This window comes from Vombatus ursinus, unplaced genomic scaffold, assembly GCF_900497805.2.
Source record: "Vombatus ursinus unplaced genomic scaffold, bare-nosed wombat genome assembly UNPS02014789.1, whole genome shotgun sequence".
NCBI classification, from domain to species: domain Eukaryota; kingdom Metazoa; phylum Chordata; class Mammalia; order Diprotodontia; family Vombatidae; genus Vombatus; species Vombatus ursinus.
Window position 1 is genome coordinate 10,147,100 of NW_020954567.1, and position 21,288 is coordinate 10,168,387.

At 38.8% G+C, this 21,288-nt stretch overlaps 2 protein-coding genes across 5 annotated transcripts in view; one reads left to right on the forward strand and one right to left on the reverse strand.

Moving 5' to 3' along the window:
- Positions 1 to 11,447: 11,447 nt before the first annotated feature.
- On the reverse strand, positions 11,448 to 11,825 carry LOC114047526 (60S ribosomal protein L36a-like). Its single transcript, XM_027868361.1, has one exon. The coding sequence runs from the start codon at positions 11,823 to 11,825 to the stop codon at positions 11,448 to 11,450; it is 378 nt and encodes a 125-aa protein (XP_027724162.1).
- A 2,311-nt stretch (positions 11,826 to 14,136) lies between these two features.
- Positions 14,137 to 21,288, forward strand: part of LOC114047592 (dimethylaniline monooxygenase [N-oxide-forming] 2-like) — a 49,339-nt gene continuing 42,187 nt past the window's right edge. For 2 of the 4 annotated variants that reach the window (XM_027868433.1, XM_027868436.1), the window contains exons 1-2: positions 14,137 to 14,247; positions 14,602 to 14,739. In XM_027868433.1, coding sequence (XP_027724234.1) covers positions 14,608 to 14,739 — 132 coding nt within the window. In that variant the 5' untranslated portion in view covers positions 14,137 to 14,247; positions 14,602 to 14,607. Of the gene's footprint in view, positions 14,248 to 14,555; positions 14,740 to 21,288 lie in introns of all 4 variants that reach the window. The other 2 variants (XM_027868434.1, XM_027868435.1) reach the window with 2 other exon arrangements.

Genomic DNA, 21,288 nt, shown 5'->3' on the forward strand with positions numbered 1-21,288 from the left:
CACATTTATAGTTCTCTTTTCTTTTTGAAAATTTTTATATTTTTTTCACTTACATGTAAAAACACTTTTTAACATTTGTTTCCTTAAATTTTGAGTTCCAAATTCTCTCCCTCTCTCCTCTTCTCCTCCTTGAGAAGGCAAGTAGATATAGATTATTCATGTACAATCATGCAAAACATATTTCCATATTAGCCACATTGCAAAAGAAAACACAGACCCAAAAAAACCCCAAAATAAAGTTTTTAAAAGCATGCTCTGATCTGTATTCAGACTCCATCAGTTCTTTCTCTGGAGGCAGATAGCATTTTCCAACATAAGTCCTTTGAAATTGTTTTGGATCTTTGGGTTGCCGAGAACAGCTAAGTCATTCACAGCTGGTCATCATACAATATTGCCATTACTGTGTACACTGTTCCCCTGATTCTGCTCATTTCACTTTATGTCAGTTCATAATAGTCTTTCCAGGTTTTTCTGAAACCATTCTGCTCATCATATCTTATAGCACAATAGTATTCCATCACAATAGTACACCACAACTTGTTGAACCATTCCCCAATTGATGGGCATCCCCTCAATTTCCAATTCTTTGCCACTGCAAAAAGAGTTGCTATATTTTTGTACATATAGGTCCTTTACCTTTTAAAAAAAACTCTTTGAGATACAGAACTAGTAATGGTATTGCTGGATAAAAGGGTATGCACAGTTTTATAGCTCTTTGTGCAAAATTCCAAATTTCTCTACAGAATACATACAACATATATACAACTTCATACACACATACATACATACAATAGAATACATACAACTTCACCAAAATTGCATTAGTGTCTTAATGTCCCTTCCAACATCTATCATTTTCCTTTTCTGTCATATCAGCCAATCTGATAGGCGTCAAGTAGAACCTCAGAGTTGTTTTAATTTGCATTTTTCTAGTCAATGGTGCTTTAGAACATTTTTTAATATGACTACGTATAGTTTTTATTTCTTTCTCTGAAAACTGCCTGTTCATATTCTTTGAATATTTTTCAATTGGGGATTCACTCATATTCTTCTAAATTTGACTTAGTTCTCTGGTTATTTGAGAAATAGTGCCTTTATCAGAAAAACTTGCTGTAAAAATTTTTTTTCCCAGTTTTGTACTTTCCTTCTAATCTTGGCTGCATTGGTTTTGTTTGTGCAAAAACTTTTTAACTTAATGCAATCAAAATTATCCAATTTACATCCTGTAAAGCTCTCTATCTCTTGTTTGGTCATAAGTTCTTCTTTTATCCATAAATCTGACAGGCAAAATATTCCATACTCCCCCAATTTGTTTCAGATTTCACCCTTTTTGTCTAAATCATGCACCCACTTTGACCTTATCTTGGCATACAGTGTTAAATGTTGCTCTATACCTAGTTTTTGTCAAGTTGCTTTCCAGTTTTCCCAGAAATTTTTGTCAATTAGTGAGTTCTTGTCCCAAAAGCTTGGATCTTTGTGTTTATCAAACACTAGATTATTATGGTCACTTACTTACTTTGTATTAGATATGTAATCTATTTCACTAATCCACGACCCTACTCTTTTTAGCCAGTGCCAGATTGTTTTGATAATCGTTGCTGTTTATTAATCATGTCCAATACTTTATGACCTTTTTTGGGTTTTTCTTGGCAAAGATACTAGAGTAGCTTTCCATTTCCTTCTCCAGCTCTAGGTACCCTCTTTTGGTGATTACCACTTTTTCATACAGTTTGAAATCTGGTGCAGCCAGAAAGCTGCCTTCCTTTCCACTTTTTTTCATCAATTCTCTTGATATTCTTGACCTTTTGTTCTCCCAAATGAAATTTATTATTATTTTTCAAGCTATATAAAATAATTTTTGGTAGTTTAATTGGCATGGCACTGAATAAGTAAATTAAGTAGAATTGTAATCTTTATCATATTGGCTCAACCTACCCATGAATGCACAGCTATGTGGTGCAGTGGACAGATTGCCTGGCCTGGAGTCAGGAAGACCTATCTTCCTGAGTTCAAATGTGGCCTCCACACTTTCTAGCTATGTAACCCTGGGCAAGTAACTTAAACCTGTTTACCTCAGTTTCCTCATCTATAAAATGAGTTGGAGAAGGAAATGGCAAACCACTCCAGCATCTTTGCCAAGAAAACCACAAATGGTGCGATAAACAGGTGGATACAACTGAAAAACAACTAAAGAACAACAACAAAAAAAACCATGAGCAATTAATATTTCTCCAATTGTTTATATAAATATGACTTTATTTGTATAAAAAGTGTTTTTATAGTTTCTGGATTTGTCTTAGCAGGTAGACATCCAAGTATTTTATGTTATCTATGGTTATATTAAATGGAATTTCTCTTTCTGCTTCTTGCTGCTGAACTTTGTTGGTAATATACAGAAATGCTGATGATTTATGTAGGTTTACTTTATATCCTGCAACTTTTTTAAAGTTGTTAATTATTTCAACTAATTGTTTAAGGATTCTCCAAGCATACCATCATGTCATCTGCAAAGAGTGATAGCTTTGTTTCCTCATTGCCTATCTTAATTCCTTCAATTTCTTCTTCTCTTATTGCTATAGGTAGCATTTCTTGTACAATATTAAATAATAGTGGTGATAATAGGAATCCTAGCTTCATCCCTGACCTCATTGGGAAGACTTCCAGCTTATACTCATTACAAATAATGTTTGCTAATGGTTTTAGATAGATACTACTTATCATTTTAAGGAAAGCTCCATTCCTATGCTTTCTAGTATTTATGATAAGAATGTGTTGCATTTTGTCAAAAGCTTTTTCTGCATTTATTGATTATATTCATATGATTTTTACTAGTTTTGCCATTGATATGGTCAATTATATTGATAGTTTTTCTAATATTGAAACAGCCCTGCATTCCTGGTATACATCCCACCTGGTCATAGTGTATGGTCTTTGTGATATATTGCTGTAATCTCCTTTCTAGTATTTTATTTTAAAATTTTGCACCAATATTCATTAGAGAAATTAGTCTGTCCATAATTTTCTCTCTTTGTTATTGGTCTTCCTGCTTTAGGTATCAGCACAATACTTATGTTGTAAAAGTAATTTTGTAGAACTTCTTCTTTGTTTATTTTTCCAAATAGTTTGTATAATATTGGGATTAATTGTTCTTTAAATGTTTGGTAGAATTCATTTGTGAATCCATCTGGTCCTAGGGATTTTTTCTTAGGGAGCTCATTTATGGTTTGTTCAATTTCTTTTTTCTAAGATAGGGTTACTTAATTGTTCTATTTCCTCTTCTTTTAATGTGGGCAATTTATATTTTTGTAAATATTCATCCATTTCACCTAAATTATTAGATTTATTGGCTATAATTGGGCAAAATATCTCCTAAGTATTGCTTTAATTTCCTCTTCATTGGTGAAGAATTCATCCTTTTAATTTTTAAAAAAATTTTTGGGGGGGCTAGGCAATGGGGTTAAGTGACTTGCCCAGAGTCACACAGCTAGTGAATGTTATTCTATCCCCTGCGCCACCTAGCTGCCCCTTTAATTTTTGAGACTGGTAATTTGGTTTTCATCTTTCTTTTCTTTAATCAAATTAACCAATGACATCTATTTTATTGGGTTTTTTCATAAAATCATATCCTAGTTTTATTTACTAGTTCAATGATTTTCTTACTTTCAGTTTTATTTATCTCTTCTTTGATTTTCAGCATTTCCAAGTTGGTGTTTAATTGGGGATTTTTAATTTGTTCTTTTTCTAGGTTTTTTTTTTTTAGTTGCATGCCCAGTTCATTGATCTGCTCTTTCTCTCTTTTATTGATGGAAGCATTTAGAGATGTTAAAAAATTTCCCCTAAATACTGCTTTGGCTGCATCCCATAAATCTTGATATGTTGTCTCATTGTTGTCATTCTCTTTAGTGAAATTATTGATTGTTTCCATGATTAGTTCCTTGACCCACTCATTCTTTAGGATTAGATTATTTAGTTTCCAATTACTTTTAGTCTATGTTTCCACAGCTCTTTATTGAATGTAATTTTATTGCATTATGATCTGAAAGTGATGCTTTTAATATTTCTGTTTTTCTTCATTTGGTTGTGAGATTTTTCTGTCCTAATATATGGTCATTGTGTGTGTGTGTGTGTGTGTATGTGTGTGTAGTTGCTATGTACCTCTGAGAAAAAAAGTTTATTCCTTTCTATTGTCATTCAATTTTCTCCAGAGGTCTATAATATCTAACTTTTCTAAAATTCCATTTACCTCCTTACCTTGTTTCTTATTTATTTTTTTGGTTAGATTTATCTAGTTCTGACAGGGGAAAGTTGAGGTCCCCCAATAGTATGGCTTTACTGAAATATTTCCTCCTGTAACTCATTTAACTTTTCCTTTAAGAATTTGGATGCTATATCATTTGGTGCACAGATGTTTACTATTGATATTACTTCATTATCTATGGTACCTTTTAGCAAAATGTAGTTTCCATGCTTATTTCTTTTAATTAGATATATTTTTGCTTTTGCTTTGTCTGAGATCATGATTGCTACCCTTGCTTTTTTTTTTTTTACTTCAGCTAAAGCATAATAGATTCGCTCCAGCCCCTACCTTTATTCTGTGTGTGTCTCTCTGCTTCAAACGTATTTCTTGTGAACGACATATTGTTGGATTCTGGTTTTTAATCCACTCTGCTATGCACTTTCATTTTATAGGTAAGTTCATCCCATTCACATTCAATTATAATTACTAACTGTTTATTTTATACCCTCCTCTCTCTCTCTCTCTCTCTCTCTCTCTCTCTCTCTCTCCCTCCCTCACTCGCTCTCACTCTCCTTTCACCCTGCCCCTCCTCATAGGTCTGTTTTGCTTCTGACCACCAGCTCCCCCAATCTTCCCTCCCTTCTATCACTCCTCGTCTCTTATCCCTCTCCCCTTCTACTTTCCTGTAGAGTAATATAGATTTCTATACTCAATTGAGTATGTATGTTACTCCCTCTTTGAGCCAATTCCAATAAGAATAAAATTCAAGAATTGCCCACTACTGCCTCCCCATTTTCCTCTTCACTGTAAAAGCTTTTCACTTCATATCTCTTTCACGTAAGATGGTTTACCCCATTCTATCTCTCCCTTCCCCCTTCTTTCAGTGCATTCCTTTTTCTCACTCCTTCATTTTATTTTTTTTAAATCATCCCATCATATTCAACTTACACCTATGCCCTCTCTATATATATCCTCCTTCTAACCGCCCTAATAATAAGAAAGTTCTTAGGAGTTAAAAGTATAATCTTCTCATTTAGAAATGTAAGCAGTTTAACCTTATTGAATCCCTTAAGATTTCTCTTCATGTTTACTTTTTTATGCTTCTCTTGAGTCTTGTATTTTAAAATCAAATTCTCTATTCAGCTCTGGTGTTTTCATTAGGAAAGTCTGACAGTCCTCTATTTCATTGAATATCCATTCTCTCCCCTGCCCCCAATTGATTATACTCAGTTTTGCTAGGTAGATTTTTCTTGGTTGTAAGCTTAGCTCCTTTTTCTTCCAAAATATCATATTCCAAGACCTCCTTTAATGTAGAAGCTGCTAAATCATGTGTGATCCTGATTGTGACTTTACAATATTTGAATTTTTTCATTCTGGGTGCCTACAATATTTTCTGTTTGTCCTTGGAGCTCTAGAGTTTGGCTATAATATTCCTGGGAATTTTCATTTTAGGATCTGTTTCAGGAGGTAATTAGTGGATTCTTTCAATTTCTATTTTACCCTCTGGTTCTAGGATATCACAGCAGTTTTCTTTGAAAATTTCTTGAAATATGATGTCTAGGCCTTTTTTTTGATCATGACTTTTAGATAGTCCAATAAATCTCAAATTATCTCTCTTCAATCTATTTTTCAGATCAGTTGTTTTTCAATGAGATATTTCACATTTTCTTCTATTTTTTCATTCTTTTGATTTTGTTTCATTGTTTCATGGTGTTTTATGGAGTCATTAGCTTCCACTTGTCCCATTCTAATTTTTAAAGAATTATTTTCAAGGGGCCGAGCCAAGATGGCTGAGTGAGAGCAGTGACTTGCTTGAGCTCTTCCCCAAAGCCCTCCAAATACCTGTAACAAAAATGGTTCTAAACAAATTCTAAAGCACCAGAACCCATGAAAAGACAGAATGAAACAAATTTCCAGCCCAAGATAACCTGGATGGTTGATCAGAAAGGTATATCGCACCAAGCAGGGAGAGGAGCGCAGTTCGGCGTGGGTGTGCAGGCCGCAGGGAACCTGGGGCAGGCCTCAGAGGACTGAATTGTGGGTAGCTGTGACAGCTTCCAGACTTGTCAACCCACGAATGCCGAAGACAACTTAGGTCAGGGGGAAAAGTCTGTTTCTGCCATGAGAGAGGAGCTAGATCCCAGCCACAAGTCCCAAGCGCAGCCCCAGGAAAGGGGCTGTTTCCTTAGCTTCTGGCCCACAGACTGAGGGGGAATATAGTGGCTAATCAGAGAGGGATTGCAGGGATCTTTTTGTCGGTGCTGAGGCAGGAATCTCTTGCTTTGCCTGTGCTTGGATCTGGGTCACAGTTCTGGGGGGTGGTCCTGGGTCAAGGAGGAGCTCTGGCGTGGTGGAGCTTGTAGTGGTGTGAAGAGGAAATCCTCCTCACACTTCCAAGACAGAAAATACTGCTTGTGGTCACTCATAGACCAGAGCACAGGCCAGGAAAGGAGTAAACACCTTGCCCCTTATCATACCACCTTGGAAGAACTGAAAATTTACAGGTCCCTAGAAGTATCTCTGAAAACAACTGTACAAACCCCTGAAGCTTGGGACAGTACATTCTCCATATTGGAAGGAGACTCTTGCCTTAACAAAGAGTTTAAAACTCAAGTAATTGGCTGTGATCATGAGCAAAGCTCGCCAAAAGACTCAGACTATATTATCTTACTTTGGTCACAAAGAATATCAAAACATACAACCAGAAGAAGACAACAAAGTCAAGCTCCTATATCTAAAGCCTCCAAGAAAAATATGAATCAGTCCCAGGCCTTGGAAGAGCTCAAAAGGGTTTTTGAAAAGCAGGTAAGAGAAGTAGAAGAAAAACTGGGAAGAGATATGACAGTGATGTAAGAAAATCATGAAAAACTAGTCAACAGCTTGCTAAAGGAGACCCAAAAAAATACTGAAGAAAATAACACCTTAGAAAATAACCTAACCTAAATGGCAAAAGAGGTCCAAAAAGCCAACGAGGAGAAGAATGCCTTCAAAAGCAAAATTGGCCAAGTGGAAAAGGAAGTCCAAAAGCTTACTGAAGAAAATACTTCCTTAAAAATTAGAATACAGCAATTGGAAGCTAGTGACTTTATGAGAAATCAAGATACTGTAAAACAAATCCAAAAGAATGAAAAAATTAGAAAACAATGTGAAATATCTCATTGGTTTTTTTTTCTTGTGTTTTTTTTGTTTGTGTTTTTTTTTTTAGGCAATTGGGGTTAAGTGACTTGCCCAGGGTCATAGAGCTAGTAAGTGTCAAGTGTTCAGTCTGAAGCCAGATTTGAACTCAGGTCCTCCTGACTTCAGGGCTGGTGCTCTATCCACTGCACCACCTAGCTGCCCCAGAAATATCTCATTGGAAAAACAACTGACCTGGAAAATAGATCCAGGAGAGAGAATTAAAAATTTATTGAACTATCTGAAAGCCATGATCAAAAAAATAGCCTACACATCATCTTTCAAGAAATTATCAAGGAAAACTGCCCTGATATTTTAGAACCAGAGGGCAAAATAGAAATTGAAAGAATCCACCAATCTCCTCCTGAAAGAGATCCCCAAAGGAAAACTCCTAGGAATATTGTAGCCAAATTCCAGAGTTCCCAGGTCAAGGAGAAAATATTACAAGCAACCAGAAACAAACAATTCAAGTATTGTGGAAACACAATCAGGATAACACAAGATTTAGCAGCTTCTACATTAAGGGACCACAGGGCATGGAATATAATATTCCAGAGGGCAAAGGAGATAGGATTACAACCAAGAATCACCTACCCAGCAAAACTGAGCATAATCCTTCAGGGGAAAAAACGGTCATTCAGTGACATAGAGGACTTTCAAGCATTCTTGATGAAAAGACCAGAGCTGAATAGAAAATTTGACTTTCAAATACAAGACTCAAGTGGAACATGAAGAGGTAAACAGAAAAAAGCAATCATAACAGACTTATTAAGGTTGAACTGTTTATATTCCTGCATGGAAAGATGATATTTTATAACTTATGAGACCTTTGTCAGTATTAGAGTAGTTGGAGGAAAAAATTATATGTATGCATATAGATAGATAGATAGATAGATAGATAGATAGATAGATAGAGGGCACAAGGTGAGTTGAAGATGAAGGGGTCATATCTGGAGAATAAAATTAAGGGGTGAGAGAGGATTACACTAGGAGAAGGAGAAAGTGAGAGGCAGAACGGAGTAATTATCTCACAAAAAAAACGGAAAAGAAAAGGTATAATAAAAAAAAAGAATCATTTTCCTCAGTGAGCTTTTGTACTTTTTTTTTTCCATTTGGCCAGTTCTGCTTTTTAAGGAGTTATTTTCTTCAAAGGATTTTTGTGCCTCTTTTACATTTGATCAATTCTGTTTTTTAAGGTATTATTTTCTTCAGTAATTTTGTGTCTCCTTTACCAAGCTGTTGACTCTCTTTTCATAATTTTCTTGCATCATGCTCATTTCTTTTCCCAACTTTTCCTCTACCCCTCTTATTTGATTTTTAAAATCCTTTTTGAGCTCTTCCAGGAAATCTTTTTGGATCTGTGACTGAGTCACATTTTTCTTTGAAGCTTTGCCTATAACTACTTTGACTGCATTGTCTTCTGCATTTGTGTCTTGATCTTCCCTGTGAACCTAAGAACTTTCTATGGTGAATTTTTTTGTTGTTTTGTTTTTGTTATTGTTTATTATTGTTTTGTTTTCATTGTTGTTTGGTCACTTTTCCAGCCTATTTATTGACTTTTAACTTTATGATAAAGTTAGGCTCTTCTCCTGGGATGGAGGGTGCATTGTCCCAAGCTTCAGGTTTTTCATGCTATTGTTTTCAGGGCTAGTTCTGGGGATCTATAAGCTTCTGATTTTTCCAAGATGGTATGATATAAAAAGAGGTGTGATCACTGCTCTCCTGCCCTGTGCTCTTGTCTGTTAGGAACTACAAATACTCTTTTCTGTCCTGAAACTGTGACCATGGTCCCAGATCCCCTGTGGCTACAAGTGTTTTCAATCCTTACAACTCTGGAATTGTGACTCAGACTCCTGCTCTCCTGAGGTTGTAAGCATCAGTGCTCCTTTCTGCCTTAGACTTGAGACTCCCACCCCTTCACTCCCAATGAGTGATTACAAGCACTCTTCTCCATCCTGGAACTGTGACCCCCTGCAGCTGCAAACACTAGTGTGCTAGTGTTCTTCCTTGCCCTGGACCTGAGACCCAGAAATGCATATGGACAATGCAATAGAATCCTGCACCCAGTACCGGCTAAAGATGCCCTGTAATCTCCTTCTGTCTAGTTGTCTGACTCCATTACCACCTGTGGACTGAGAGCTCCAGAAGCGGCCTCCAATGCAATTGCCCCCAGGGCCTGCTGATGGTTTGGCAGGTGCAGCCTACACTACATTGCACTCCAGGCCTGACTATCACCTCATGAGACAGATCATTCCTGCTGACCTCCTAAGTTGTCTTGGGCTAGAAAATTATTCACCTCGACCTCTGCCACTCCAGAATTCTATTTGGGGCATTGTTAGGAGGGAATTTAGGAGAGCTCAGGTAAATCTCTGCCTTTAATCCACCATCTTGACTCTGCCCTCTTGTATAGTTTTAAAGTTTACAAAACACATTAACTCATTTGATCCTCACCAAAATACTATGCACTAGTTATCACAGGTATATTATCCTGATTTTACAGATGAAGAAGCTGAGGCCCATAGAATTTAATTGACTTGCTCATGGTCACACTGTTAATATAAGAAGAAGAATATAAAACCAGGTTCCTACTAATACTAGATCCAATGTTCTTTCCTCTGTCATACTGTATATTGTGTATATTATCACAGTATACAGCAATAGGAAAGGATTTCATTGACCACCTAATAAAATCCATACTCAAAAAAAAAAATTCCACTATTACTACCCAATAAGTGGTCATCCAGTCTCTTCTTGAAGACTACTAAAAAAAGGGGAACCCCACCCCCACCCCACTTCTCCAAACAGTCCACCTCACTTTTAGACAGCTTCATCAGTAAATTTTTCCTAACATCTAGTTTAAACTTATTTCTCCATAATTTCCACCCATTGCTCCTAGTTCTGGCCTCTAAGGCCAAATAGAACAAATGTAATCCCCTTCCAAATGAAAGCCCTTCAACTTGAACCCAACTATCATGTCCCACCCTACCCCATCCCCCAAAATCTTTTCCAGATTAAATGTGTTCAGTTCCTTCAGCCAGTCCTCATGTAATCAAGCCCTTTCATCATCCTAGTTGTCATTCTTTTAACACTGACTAGTTTATCAATGTCCTTTTTTTTTTCTTTTTTTTTTCAGGAAGATTCAATATTTATTGAGCACCTTCAGTACGAAAGGCACAGTCCTAGGCACCAAGCCAAGATACAAATATCAACATTCTGCCCTCAAGAGGACTTAAAGCCCAATATGGGTTTATATAATAAAAAAAAAAACATGTAAAATAAAGGAACAATGACCTCCATTCTTCACTGTTCCAAATCCAGACCAGCTGTCACTCCCACCTACCCCTAAACATAATTAATATCAGTTTTTAATTAACACCCATCCTTTTAATGATTAGGTATTTCAGTCACTATTATTTAGTTCTCCATAGAGGATTTACTCAACCCAAATAGATATGGGAAGTCACTTCATTAATACTTTGAAAACTTTGAAAAAAGAGCAAAAATGAGTTTTCAATTAATAGGCCATCCCTTTAATGACCAGGCAAATCAATCATTATCAATAAGTTCTCCACAAAGAACCTTAACAATCCAAATAGGTATAGGAAACCACTTCATTAATATTATGAAAATGGGGTAACCCCTGAAGGTGATGAATTAATTACTTTTGATTTCCTGAAAGCCTGTAAAATAGAGGCTAGCTATCCTTATCTTTATTACTTTGTGTCCCTAATTTCCCTACTCCCAATTTGCCTGAGAATCCAGGCTGTTAGTAACTATTTTAGCCATAGTACTAATAACCAAGCCCTCCCTGAAATATCCAGCTGGACTTTCTCTCCATGACACACAAATCTCATTAAGTAGATGATTAAAGTTAGAACACTCAGCCACATACTCAAGAACTTTTCCTACATGGGAAAAGCTTCACATAGCATGAGACTTGGTTTTACTGAAGTCTCTTTCTTTCCAAGACGGAAAACCCGAAACCAAGTCATGGAGTGGAGTGTCTTTTTTCCTATTAAGATGAAAACAATGAAACTCAGAACTGGATCACTTGGCTTTTTCTCTTCTCATCTCCTCCCAGTTCAAAATTCTTACACCTCTTAATGGCAAGCATCCTCTTAGAACTGCAGTTGGGTTCCACACATTCAAGCCTCAGTATGATCTTTTTTGTGGTCTTTGCCTTTTCCCAGAAAATTGATTTGCCACTCTGCTTCTGATCAGATTGATTTTTCCTCTGCCTGTACAGGGAATCCTTGCCTTTCTTGTGCTGTGTCGCTGTGTGAGGCTGGTGCTTGCCACACTCTTTGCACAAAGTTCTGCAGATTTCAGAGACATTCACCAAAGGGCAGCGCTGCACTTCCAACTGGGCTTCTCTGATGTCCAGGCCACTGGGACCCCTTGGCTGAGTGCTCATAGGTGAGCAGACAAAGAGCAGAAGACTATTGCTTAGAAGGACAGCAGAAGACTTATCAATGTCCTTTAATTGTGCTGATAAGAACCGAATATAATACTCCAGAAATCTGAGAAGAGTAGAAAACAGTGAGACTGTCATTCTCCCCTTCCCCTCTCCCCCACTCCTAAAATCTTATCTTAATGAACCCCAAGCTGGCATTAGCTTTTAGTATTAGTGTTTTGGGTCCCATTACTGACCTTACTGACTCCTCTTGATCTTAAAGCCCACTACACACCGAAGATCTTTTTCATAGTCACTTCTGTCTAAGCATATCTCTCCTCCAATTTTATAATTATCAAGTTGATTTTTTTTACACCCAAATCAACATTTACCCGTATTGAATTTCATCCTTTTTTCAATCCAGCTCAATGCTATACCCTAACCCAATCTTTTTGGATCCTGATTTGTTAGCCAGTGTGTTAAATATCTATTCCAACTTCATGTCATATGCAAAATTGATGAATATAGGGTCTATGTCCTTAGCCAAGTCATAAATAAAAAAGTTAAAAATGCCAGGGCCGAGCAGCTAGGTTAGAGTACCAGGCCTGGAATCAGAAAGACCTAAGTTCAAATCCAGCCTCAGATATTTACTAGCTGTGTGACCCTGGACAAATTTGCCTCAGTTTCCTCATCTGTAAAATGAGCTGGAGAATGAAATAGTAAATGACTCTAGCATCTTTGCCAAGAAAACCCTAAATGGGGTTACGAAGAGTCAGGCATTACTAAAATGACTGAACAACAACAAAGTGAAAGATCTGTGGGGCACTTACTCCACTGAGGTTCTTCTACCACGTTGACATTGAACCATTAACGATGATGCTTTGAGTCCAGCCACTCAACCAATCCAGCTAATTATTTTATCATATTGTTACTTAGATGACTCAGTGGATAGAGCTCTGGACTAGGAGTCAGGAAGAGCTAAGTTCAAATCATGTCTGAGACACTTACTAGCTAAGCAAGTCATTCAACTTCTACCTACCTCAGTTTCCTCAACTATAAAATGGGGATAACAATAGCTCCTAATTCAGAGGGCTGTTGTAAGGATCAAATGAGCTAATATTTGTATAGCACTTTGCAAACCAAAAGGCACTATATAAGTAGCAGCAATTATTATTAATCCTCTTTAAGCCTCAGTTTCCTCAAATGCAAAATGAGAAATAATAATACTTGCCCTTATCTAGTGGATCCATGACCTCAGAGTCAGGATACCTGTGTTTAAATCCCACCTGTGACACACACACACTGGCTGCGTGACCAACCCTGAGCCAGTGCCTAAATATCTTAGTGCCTCAAGCAACTGTCTAAGACTCAAAGTTGGAGAAGAGGTATTCATCTGCATCAGAGAAGGGAATTACCTCATGTGAAACTCCCTACATGGATGAAATCACAGATGCCCCCATAGATATATTTATGTATATATGTATAAATCTATATACATATAGATTTATACATATATAAATATACACATATATATGTGTGTGTGTGTATACACACACACACACACACACATCTACCAAGCCCATATGTTGTAATCATATGAGATGATCAATGTGAAAGCACTTGGCAAACTGGAAAACAAATAAAATGTACAGAGTTATCATTAGTCCATAAGCATTTAAATGCATACTATGACTTGCATGAAATAATGAAGAACAAAATGAGCAGAACCAAGAGAACATTGTGTACATTAACACAAGAACAATTTAAGTTGCAAGAACTTGTGTTATGTAAGAGCAACTCTGAGCAAATAAGTCATTTTGACTATTATAAATACTCTAATTACAAAGGACATATGAAAGAAGATGTTATCTGCACCCTGAGAAAGAACTGATAAGTAGTAGCATGTGTAGAATGATTTCACATCTATCTTTATACACATATACATACATACATATGTACATATATACATACATATTTGTGTCTAATGTAGCCATCTATGGGGGGAGGGGAGGAAGAAAAAAAAGAAATGTACATGATAATTTTATTATATATTTAAAATGAATAGCAAGTTGTACATAATAGACTTGCAGTTTCATGGGCAATCATCCTTTTTATTATACTATGTTATGAAAATGCTTACTGTACCCCATAAATTAAAATTTAAATACATAAAAAACCTTAAAATGCCTACTATGCACCTGACATGAGGGTTTTACACCATATCAGGTTTCAATGCCCTCTCTTCTTAGGTCACCAGCCTCTTGCCTAGTTCTAGGAGGCAGAGCCTGGCCAGCAAGATGCTGGAGGAGGGAAGAGAAACTCCTCCCATTTCTCAAATGTTTCTCGTACTCTTAAAATGATTCTGTCTGCCTGTCACCTGGCATTCTGGGCTAAGGAGAGAGCAGCTCATTCCAAGTAGAGTGAGGAAAGGGAAAGACAAGAGGTAAGAATGATACCCACTTCTCAAAGCAAGGAGGTGGATGGGTGTGGAGGAGGTGGAGGTCAGGGGAGGAGAAAGAGGAAGAAACACAAAACAAGCCTCTGGAGGCTTGACTCCTGTCCCTATTCGTGCTAATGAATAGTTTGGCAGTACTGCTTTTCAGCACTAAATCCAGGTCCTGCAAACAATGCTTATAACAAAAGACTTCTAACTTAGCTTAGGAAACATGCTTCTCCAAAGAGAGCTCAGGGTTTGGGGGGGAGGAGGGATTATATTCAATGGCTGGGATGCTGAAATCTCAACATTTACAACATCCCATTGAAACACTTCTACACTGTTAAGTGCTGATCCACACAGGAGACCATGGCGAAGAATGTGGCCATCATCGGAGCTGGAATGAGTGGCCTGATCTCTCTGAAGTGCTGTCTGGACGAAGGACTTCAGCCCACTTGCTTCGAGAGGACTGAAGACATAGGAGGCCTATGGAGGTTCAAAGTAAGTGGCATCTCCTTGCTTACTAAATGGAATGGGTTGCTCATTGGCAAGCTGATTCTCTTTCATGATTATCCCTGATAAAAGATTTTGAAAGGTGATTTTAAGCAGACGTCTTCCCAGCAGTTCCATGAGTCACAAGTCAGATTGACATGTTTAAATTCGTTTTCAGTCACCTTACATAGGCAAGACAAGTTAGCAAAGAGCAGCTGCAGACCAAAGCCTACATCTGACTTAGACTCAAGGTAAAGAAGAAGGTAGTGAGTTTCCAATTCCTGATAAGTCTTCAAGCAGCTAGTTATATTATTTGATTGTGATTTGACCTTTCCATTTGACCTTCCTCAGTTACAAAGTGAAGAATCATCATATCTATGGCTAGATAGATGACCCCTAGCAGTCAGGAAGACTTGAGTTCAAGTGCCGCTTCTGACATACTGGCTATCATTTAAGCAAGTCACTTAACACATCAGTGCCTCAGACAATTATTAATTATGTTGTAGAAAAGATGGATGTTTGCTTCAAGTAGCAGTTTAACCAGAAGCTGGGGATCATTAACAATCAGATGACTTCATTAAGAACAGCTCATGTTGCAGACTAATCACATTTCCTTTTTTGACCAGAAGATCAGGCTGAAAGATCTTAAGGATGTTTATTTGGATAAGAGAAGAAACAAAGGAAATCTGAAAACTCTCTGCATGTATTTGCAGATTTATTCTGCCTGGGCAGAACTAGGATCAGTGGGTGCAAGCTGATGAGAGATGGATTTCAGCTAGATGTAAGGGACTAGATTGAGTAATCAAAACCTATACCTGAAGCCATATGAGAAATGAGCCATCTCAGGAGCTAGTGGGTTTACCCCTATTAGGAGTCTTCAAGTGAAAGCTGGACAGCCATCTCTTACATGTTTTGTGGAATAGATTTCTGATCAAGTATGAGTTGGATCAGAAGTCCCTCACAACCAGAGGTACTGGAGCCAGACAGTTAGAACTGTCTCTTGAGACTTGATTAGTAAATTTTCAGTGTGAGCATCACAGCTCAGAAATCAGCAAATGCTATATAAATCAAGTCTTGATTCATTGTTTTATTGATTGCCTAGACTTAAGAAAGTGATGGAGTTGGAGGCAACTAGGTGGTGTGGTGGATACAGCACCACCCCTGGAGTCAGGAAGAGCTGAGTTCAAATCCAGCCTCAGACACTTATTAGCTGTATAACCTTAGACAAGTCACTTAACCCCAACTGCCTCCCCCCAAAAAAAAGTGATGGAGAAAAAGTTAATATCAAACTTAAAAGTGTGTTGTACTGGGATAGCCAGTTGTTTTGCCAGCATACCTCTATGACAGTCTCTAAGAACCTATAATTATAAAGTCTTCATACAACTTCACTGGAATACAAATGTCTTTTATTCAACCAAAATGACAATGATTCTTTTAAACTCTTCTTTTCCCAGGAAATTACTGACAAATATTTTTGTTGGGGGAGTTAACACAGTTGAACCAGTATTATCATTATTGGCTCTTTTCTCTGATAAATCATATGATTTAGTGCTGGGAGAGACCTTAGAGATTATCTAGTGTAACTCCATCTTACATACAAAAGAACTGAGGCTCTTCTAGGTTATTTGTTGTCCAGTCGTTTTTTCAGTTGTGTCTAACTCTGAGTGATCCCATTTGGGGTCTTCTTGGCAGAGATACTGGAGTGGTTTGCCACTTCTTTCTCCAGCTCAGTTGACAGATGAGGAAGCTAAGGCAAAGAGGATGAAGTGACTTGCTCAGGGTCACATGCTAGTAAGTGTTTTAGGCCAGATGTGAACTCAAGAAGATGAGTCTTCCTGACCATAGACCTGGCACTCTATCTACTTCACCACTTAGGGAGGAAGTATATTTCATTCCTTGTTCTCCAGGGATTTCAGTCAACTGTTTTTGTTTTTTATTTCCACATGGCATTGGCTTGCCAAACAACTGACTAAAAATTGTGACTGCTTCTGGCCTGATATTAGGAAGAGTGGGAGTATGATCATTACCCCTGTATTGATACTTGGACCATCTATGTGAAAATGTAATCTTCCTTCTTGACCTACTTAGGGATATCAGGGAATCCAATCAGGATCGTTTTTGACCCCAATAGTTTTCATTATCAAATACGCATTTAATAGTGAAGCATCCCTGGTGTGTTTTATTATTTCCTGTTTTATAATTCAGTGGACTCTCTTTTGGGGGGTTGGAGGGGCAGAGGATAGGGCAGAACTTTCCTTTTGGTGGTCACTCCCTCTAACCATAGGTGTTCCCCCAGGATTCTCTCCTGGGTCCTCTTCTCTTCCCCTTCTATACTACTTCACTTAGTGATCTAATCAGCATGTCATGATGATGATTCTCAGATCTATCTTATCCTAACCTCTCTGCTGACCTCCAGTCTCGCATTTCCAGCTTCCTTTCAGACATCTCAGACTGGATGTCCAGTAGAAATCCTATACTCAGCATGTCCCAAACTGAACTCATTCTCTTTCCTCCTAAACTCTTCCCCCCTTCAAACTTCTTTATTACTGTCTCTTTTTTTTCCCCAAGTACACACATTTATTTAGACTCCCATTAACTATAGCAGTGGTTGCCAAGATATCTATGGTTCGGGATGGGTCAGTGAGAATGTAAATGGGGAATAAACTGGTCTTAGTACCCAGTTGTGCCATGAAGAGATAACCATGATAGGGCATGGATCATCTGAGTAGAACAAAAGGGTGAGTGGGAGCCCTTGCAACATCTGGGAAGAACAAGGCCAGAGCAGGCATGGCAGAGCCTGGCTGACCAAGAGCACAAGGAGAGATCCTCCCTTCAAAATGTTTCTTGATCTCCAGGGAGGAAACCTCGAGGCCATGGAGTTCATCATTGCATGCATAGCACAGAGAGTAGGCCAAGGCTAGAAACAGTATTTTGGAGGGGGCAATGGAGGAAGGGGGAAGAGAACCCCATCTTGGCTGGAAAACCACCCCTACTGAGAATGAAGTCTCTTCTCCACTCTCATTCCTTCTCTACCAATTCTCAGGATGATGTGAAATCTCCTAAATGCATCATGGAAGATAGGGTGAAGTATCACCCACCCCACCCTAATTTTCCCCTGTAATAAGAACCTTTAGGCTAGACATTCCATTTCTTAAAGTTTGGCTTAGGCTAAAAAGAGGGTTTATACTTCTTTTCTCTAAAAACATGAAGAATGGGTTCCATAGAAGGGAGTGGGGAGGGAAGACTCTTTGCCCTGCTCGCCCCAGCCCTAGAAAACTAACTGGGTAAATCCTGTGCCTTCAGTTCTCCCTGAGTACCAGCTTGGCAGTCCTACAATTTCTGGGCTTCAGAACTTGGATTAATTCACCTACCTAGGCTTCCTCAGGCAGGAAGAACAGAGGCAAAGTTTGCTAGTTTTCCAGGAACTCAAATGACTTATTTCAAAAGATGTGAGATGTCATTGGTGCAGGCATTTCCTTCATTAGTACATTCTACCCTCTTTACACCTTAGTAGATTGTATTCACTAGTAGCTGTGGCCAAAAAGATGAACCATCTGGTGAGTGGCCTTCTGGTTATGAGCCACTGCATGCTTACCTTGGCTGATCCTCATGACTTTTCTTGCATGGTAAAACCTGTCAGAGCCTTCAAGAACCTAGGGTCACTCCACACCATCAGAAGGCATTAGAAGATTCTTTGGCCAACTCAAATATCCTACAAAAGTTAAAAACATATATTTCAAGCCCTTGATGCTTACTAGGGCTATGGAACAACTCTACAGAGCCTTCTTCACCCCTACTATGTACCACCCCACTCCCAACCAAGGAGAGGAAGAGTTGGACCCCTTGGCAAAGGAATTATCTCATGGAGCTTGCAGACTACCCAGTTCTTGGCATAAAAGACCAGCACAAGAATTCTGGAAGTGAGCCATGGGTCCAGGCAAAACCTAATCTTAGATAGGGGGTGGTGCATCATCCCTCCCTCTTTACTTGCACCTACCCCGATACTCTCCTCACTCCCTATGCATTTTCAGCTCCCTCAAGATCCAGGACTTCCACTACCAGGTCTGAGCTGATCAAAGAGACCAACACAGCTTTAGCCAGTCTCTCTCCCTAATCCCATGGGTAAGGAGTAACAAGGGGCTATGGATAGAACATACTAAAGCTACTCAAGTCCAGGCCTGAAGCGGCATGGCAGAAAGATAGTGCCTCTTGAGTCCAAGGTTCCCCCAACCCCTCTATAATAGGCCACCCAAGATGCCAGTGGCCATGGGTCCCTACCCAGGGAGCTTTTGGCGACTGCTTTTTATAATTACAACATATAACACAAACACAGTAAACTCACTGGGCCTGGGGAAGGCCTTTTGCACAAGGCCTGTTCACAGAGCTGTGATATTGTGTTTCCTGAAACTAGACCCAAGCCCAAAAAGACTGAACAAAATGTGAATATCTAATAATACACACACACACAAACACACACACACACACACACACACACACACACCCCAACTTGGTTGGTGATGGGGAATTTGTAGAGAGAGGCCAGGAAGAAAGCATGTTCTGCTTTGCTGGGAGGGAGATTGGGAAGGGGGTGGCTTTTTCCCAGCAGAGGGCTCATAAACAGTCCACCCCAAGAAAATCCTCCTAGCTGAGTACCTTGGAGGAACTCAGTGGCACCTGTTGATATGTAGGATGTAGAAGGCCCATAGTTTCAGAATGTAGATGACCTCAATGTAGATGACTTCCTGAATCACTTCCTGTGATCATTCCACAGCCACAACAACCACAAGCCTTTTCTATCACTGTCTAGGGAATCATACTCGTCCCAGTCGCCCAAGCTTACAACCTAGTTGTCATCCCCAACTCCTGACTATCTCTTACCCCCTCCATTTCTAAGCTATTGCCAAAGCCTGTCAATTTCACCTTTGTGCCATCTCTCAAATAAGCCCCTTTCTCTCCTCTGACATGGCTGGCACATCTTGATTATACAATATCCTGCTAGTGGTTCTGCCTGTCTCAAGTTTCTTCCCTCTTTAATCCGTTCTACATTCAGCCACAAAGTGATTTTCCTAAAGTTCAGGCCTGACCATATCACCTTGCTACACAATAAACTCCAGTAACAGCTTCCGTTTTCCTCCAGGATCAAATTCAAAGTAACCTATTTGACATTCAAAGCCCTTCATAACCTGCCCCACCACCACTCCTTTCCCAGTCTTCTTTTAACTCTTTTCCTGTCACATACTCTTTGATCTAGTGACAGTGACTTCCTGGCTATTCCATGAACAAGATACTCCAACTCTCAGGTCTGTCCCCCATGCCTGGAACACTCTCCCTCATCTCTACCTACTGACCTCCCCGTCTTCTTTTAAGTCCCAACTAAAATCCCACCTCCTACAGGAAGCCTTCCCCAACTCCTCTTAATTCTAGTGCCTTCCCTCTGTTAATTATTTCCTATTTAATCTGTATATAGCTCATTTGTTTGTTTTCTTGTCACCTCCCCCATTAGATTCTAAGCCTCTTGACAGCAGCACTTAGTACAGTACCTGTCACAAAGTAAGTGCTTAACAAATATTTATTTACTTACTAAATGATTAATTGACTTGACAAGAGCAATAGTAATAATAATAGCTAGCATTTAAATAAAGCTTTATAGTTTGTGAAGCACTTTGCAAGTGTTATCTTATTAGATCCTAACAACAACTCTGGGAAGAAGGTGCAATTGTTATCCCCGTTTTACAGGTAAGGAAGCTGAGGCAGACAAGATGAATGACTTTCCCAGAGTCACACAGATGGTAGGTGCCCGAGGCAGGATCTGAACTCCAGGTCTTCTTTACTTTAGGTCTAATGCTACCCGTTGCACCAACTAGCTGCCTTCTGGTCAAGTTAAAACAAAAGCTTTCTTACTTATTTTTGCTGACAATTAAATTTCATCATGAATGAGCTTTCAAGAAAGTAGAGAAGATAGATAACTTATGAAAGTCATCATCTACGTGGTCCAATTTAAGGGGTAGTGGATAGGTCTTTTTGTCCAACTTTGTTTTCCCTATTAGCCTGTCCCTGAGGTCTGAAACGCCACCATCAGAAATTTCTCCCATTATACTTGCCTCTATACTGCATTTATATCTATGTCTGTGTATGTTGTTCAGTTGTGTCCAAATCCTCATGACCCCATTTGGGGTTTTCTTGGTGAAGATGCTGGAGTGGTTTGCCATTTCTTTCTCCAGCTCATTTGACAGATGAGGAAACTGAGGCCAACAGGGTTAATGAGGGTCACAGTTAGTGTCTGAGGCCAGATTTGAACTCAGGAAGATTAGTCTTCCTGACTTCAGGCCCCGCGCTCTGTGCACTGCGGCGCAACCCAGCTGCCTTTGTGATTGTGGGCAAATCCCTTAACTCCTTGTTATCTATCCTCTTGTCCAAGATTAGGATAATAATGCTTCTGTAACCTTCCCCAAAAGGCTGCTGTTAGGAAAGTGATTTTAACCTACAATATGCTTTAAAAAAAAAATTTAGGAGCAGGGGTTTCTGGCCTTGCTACTTGATAGATAGTACTTATTTATT

Coding starts and splice junctions, on each gene's coding strand:
- LOC114047526 (XM_027868361.1), bottom strand. CDS start 11,825: ATGAGCACTCAGCCAAGGGGTCCCAGTGGCCTGGACATCAGAGAAGCC.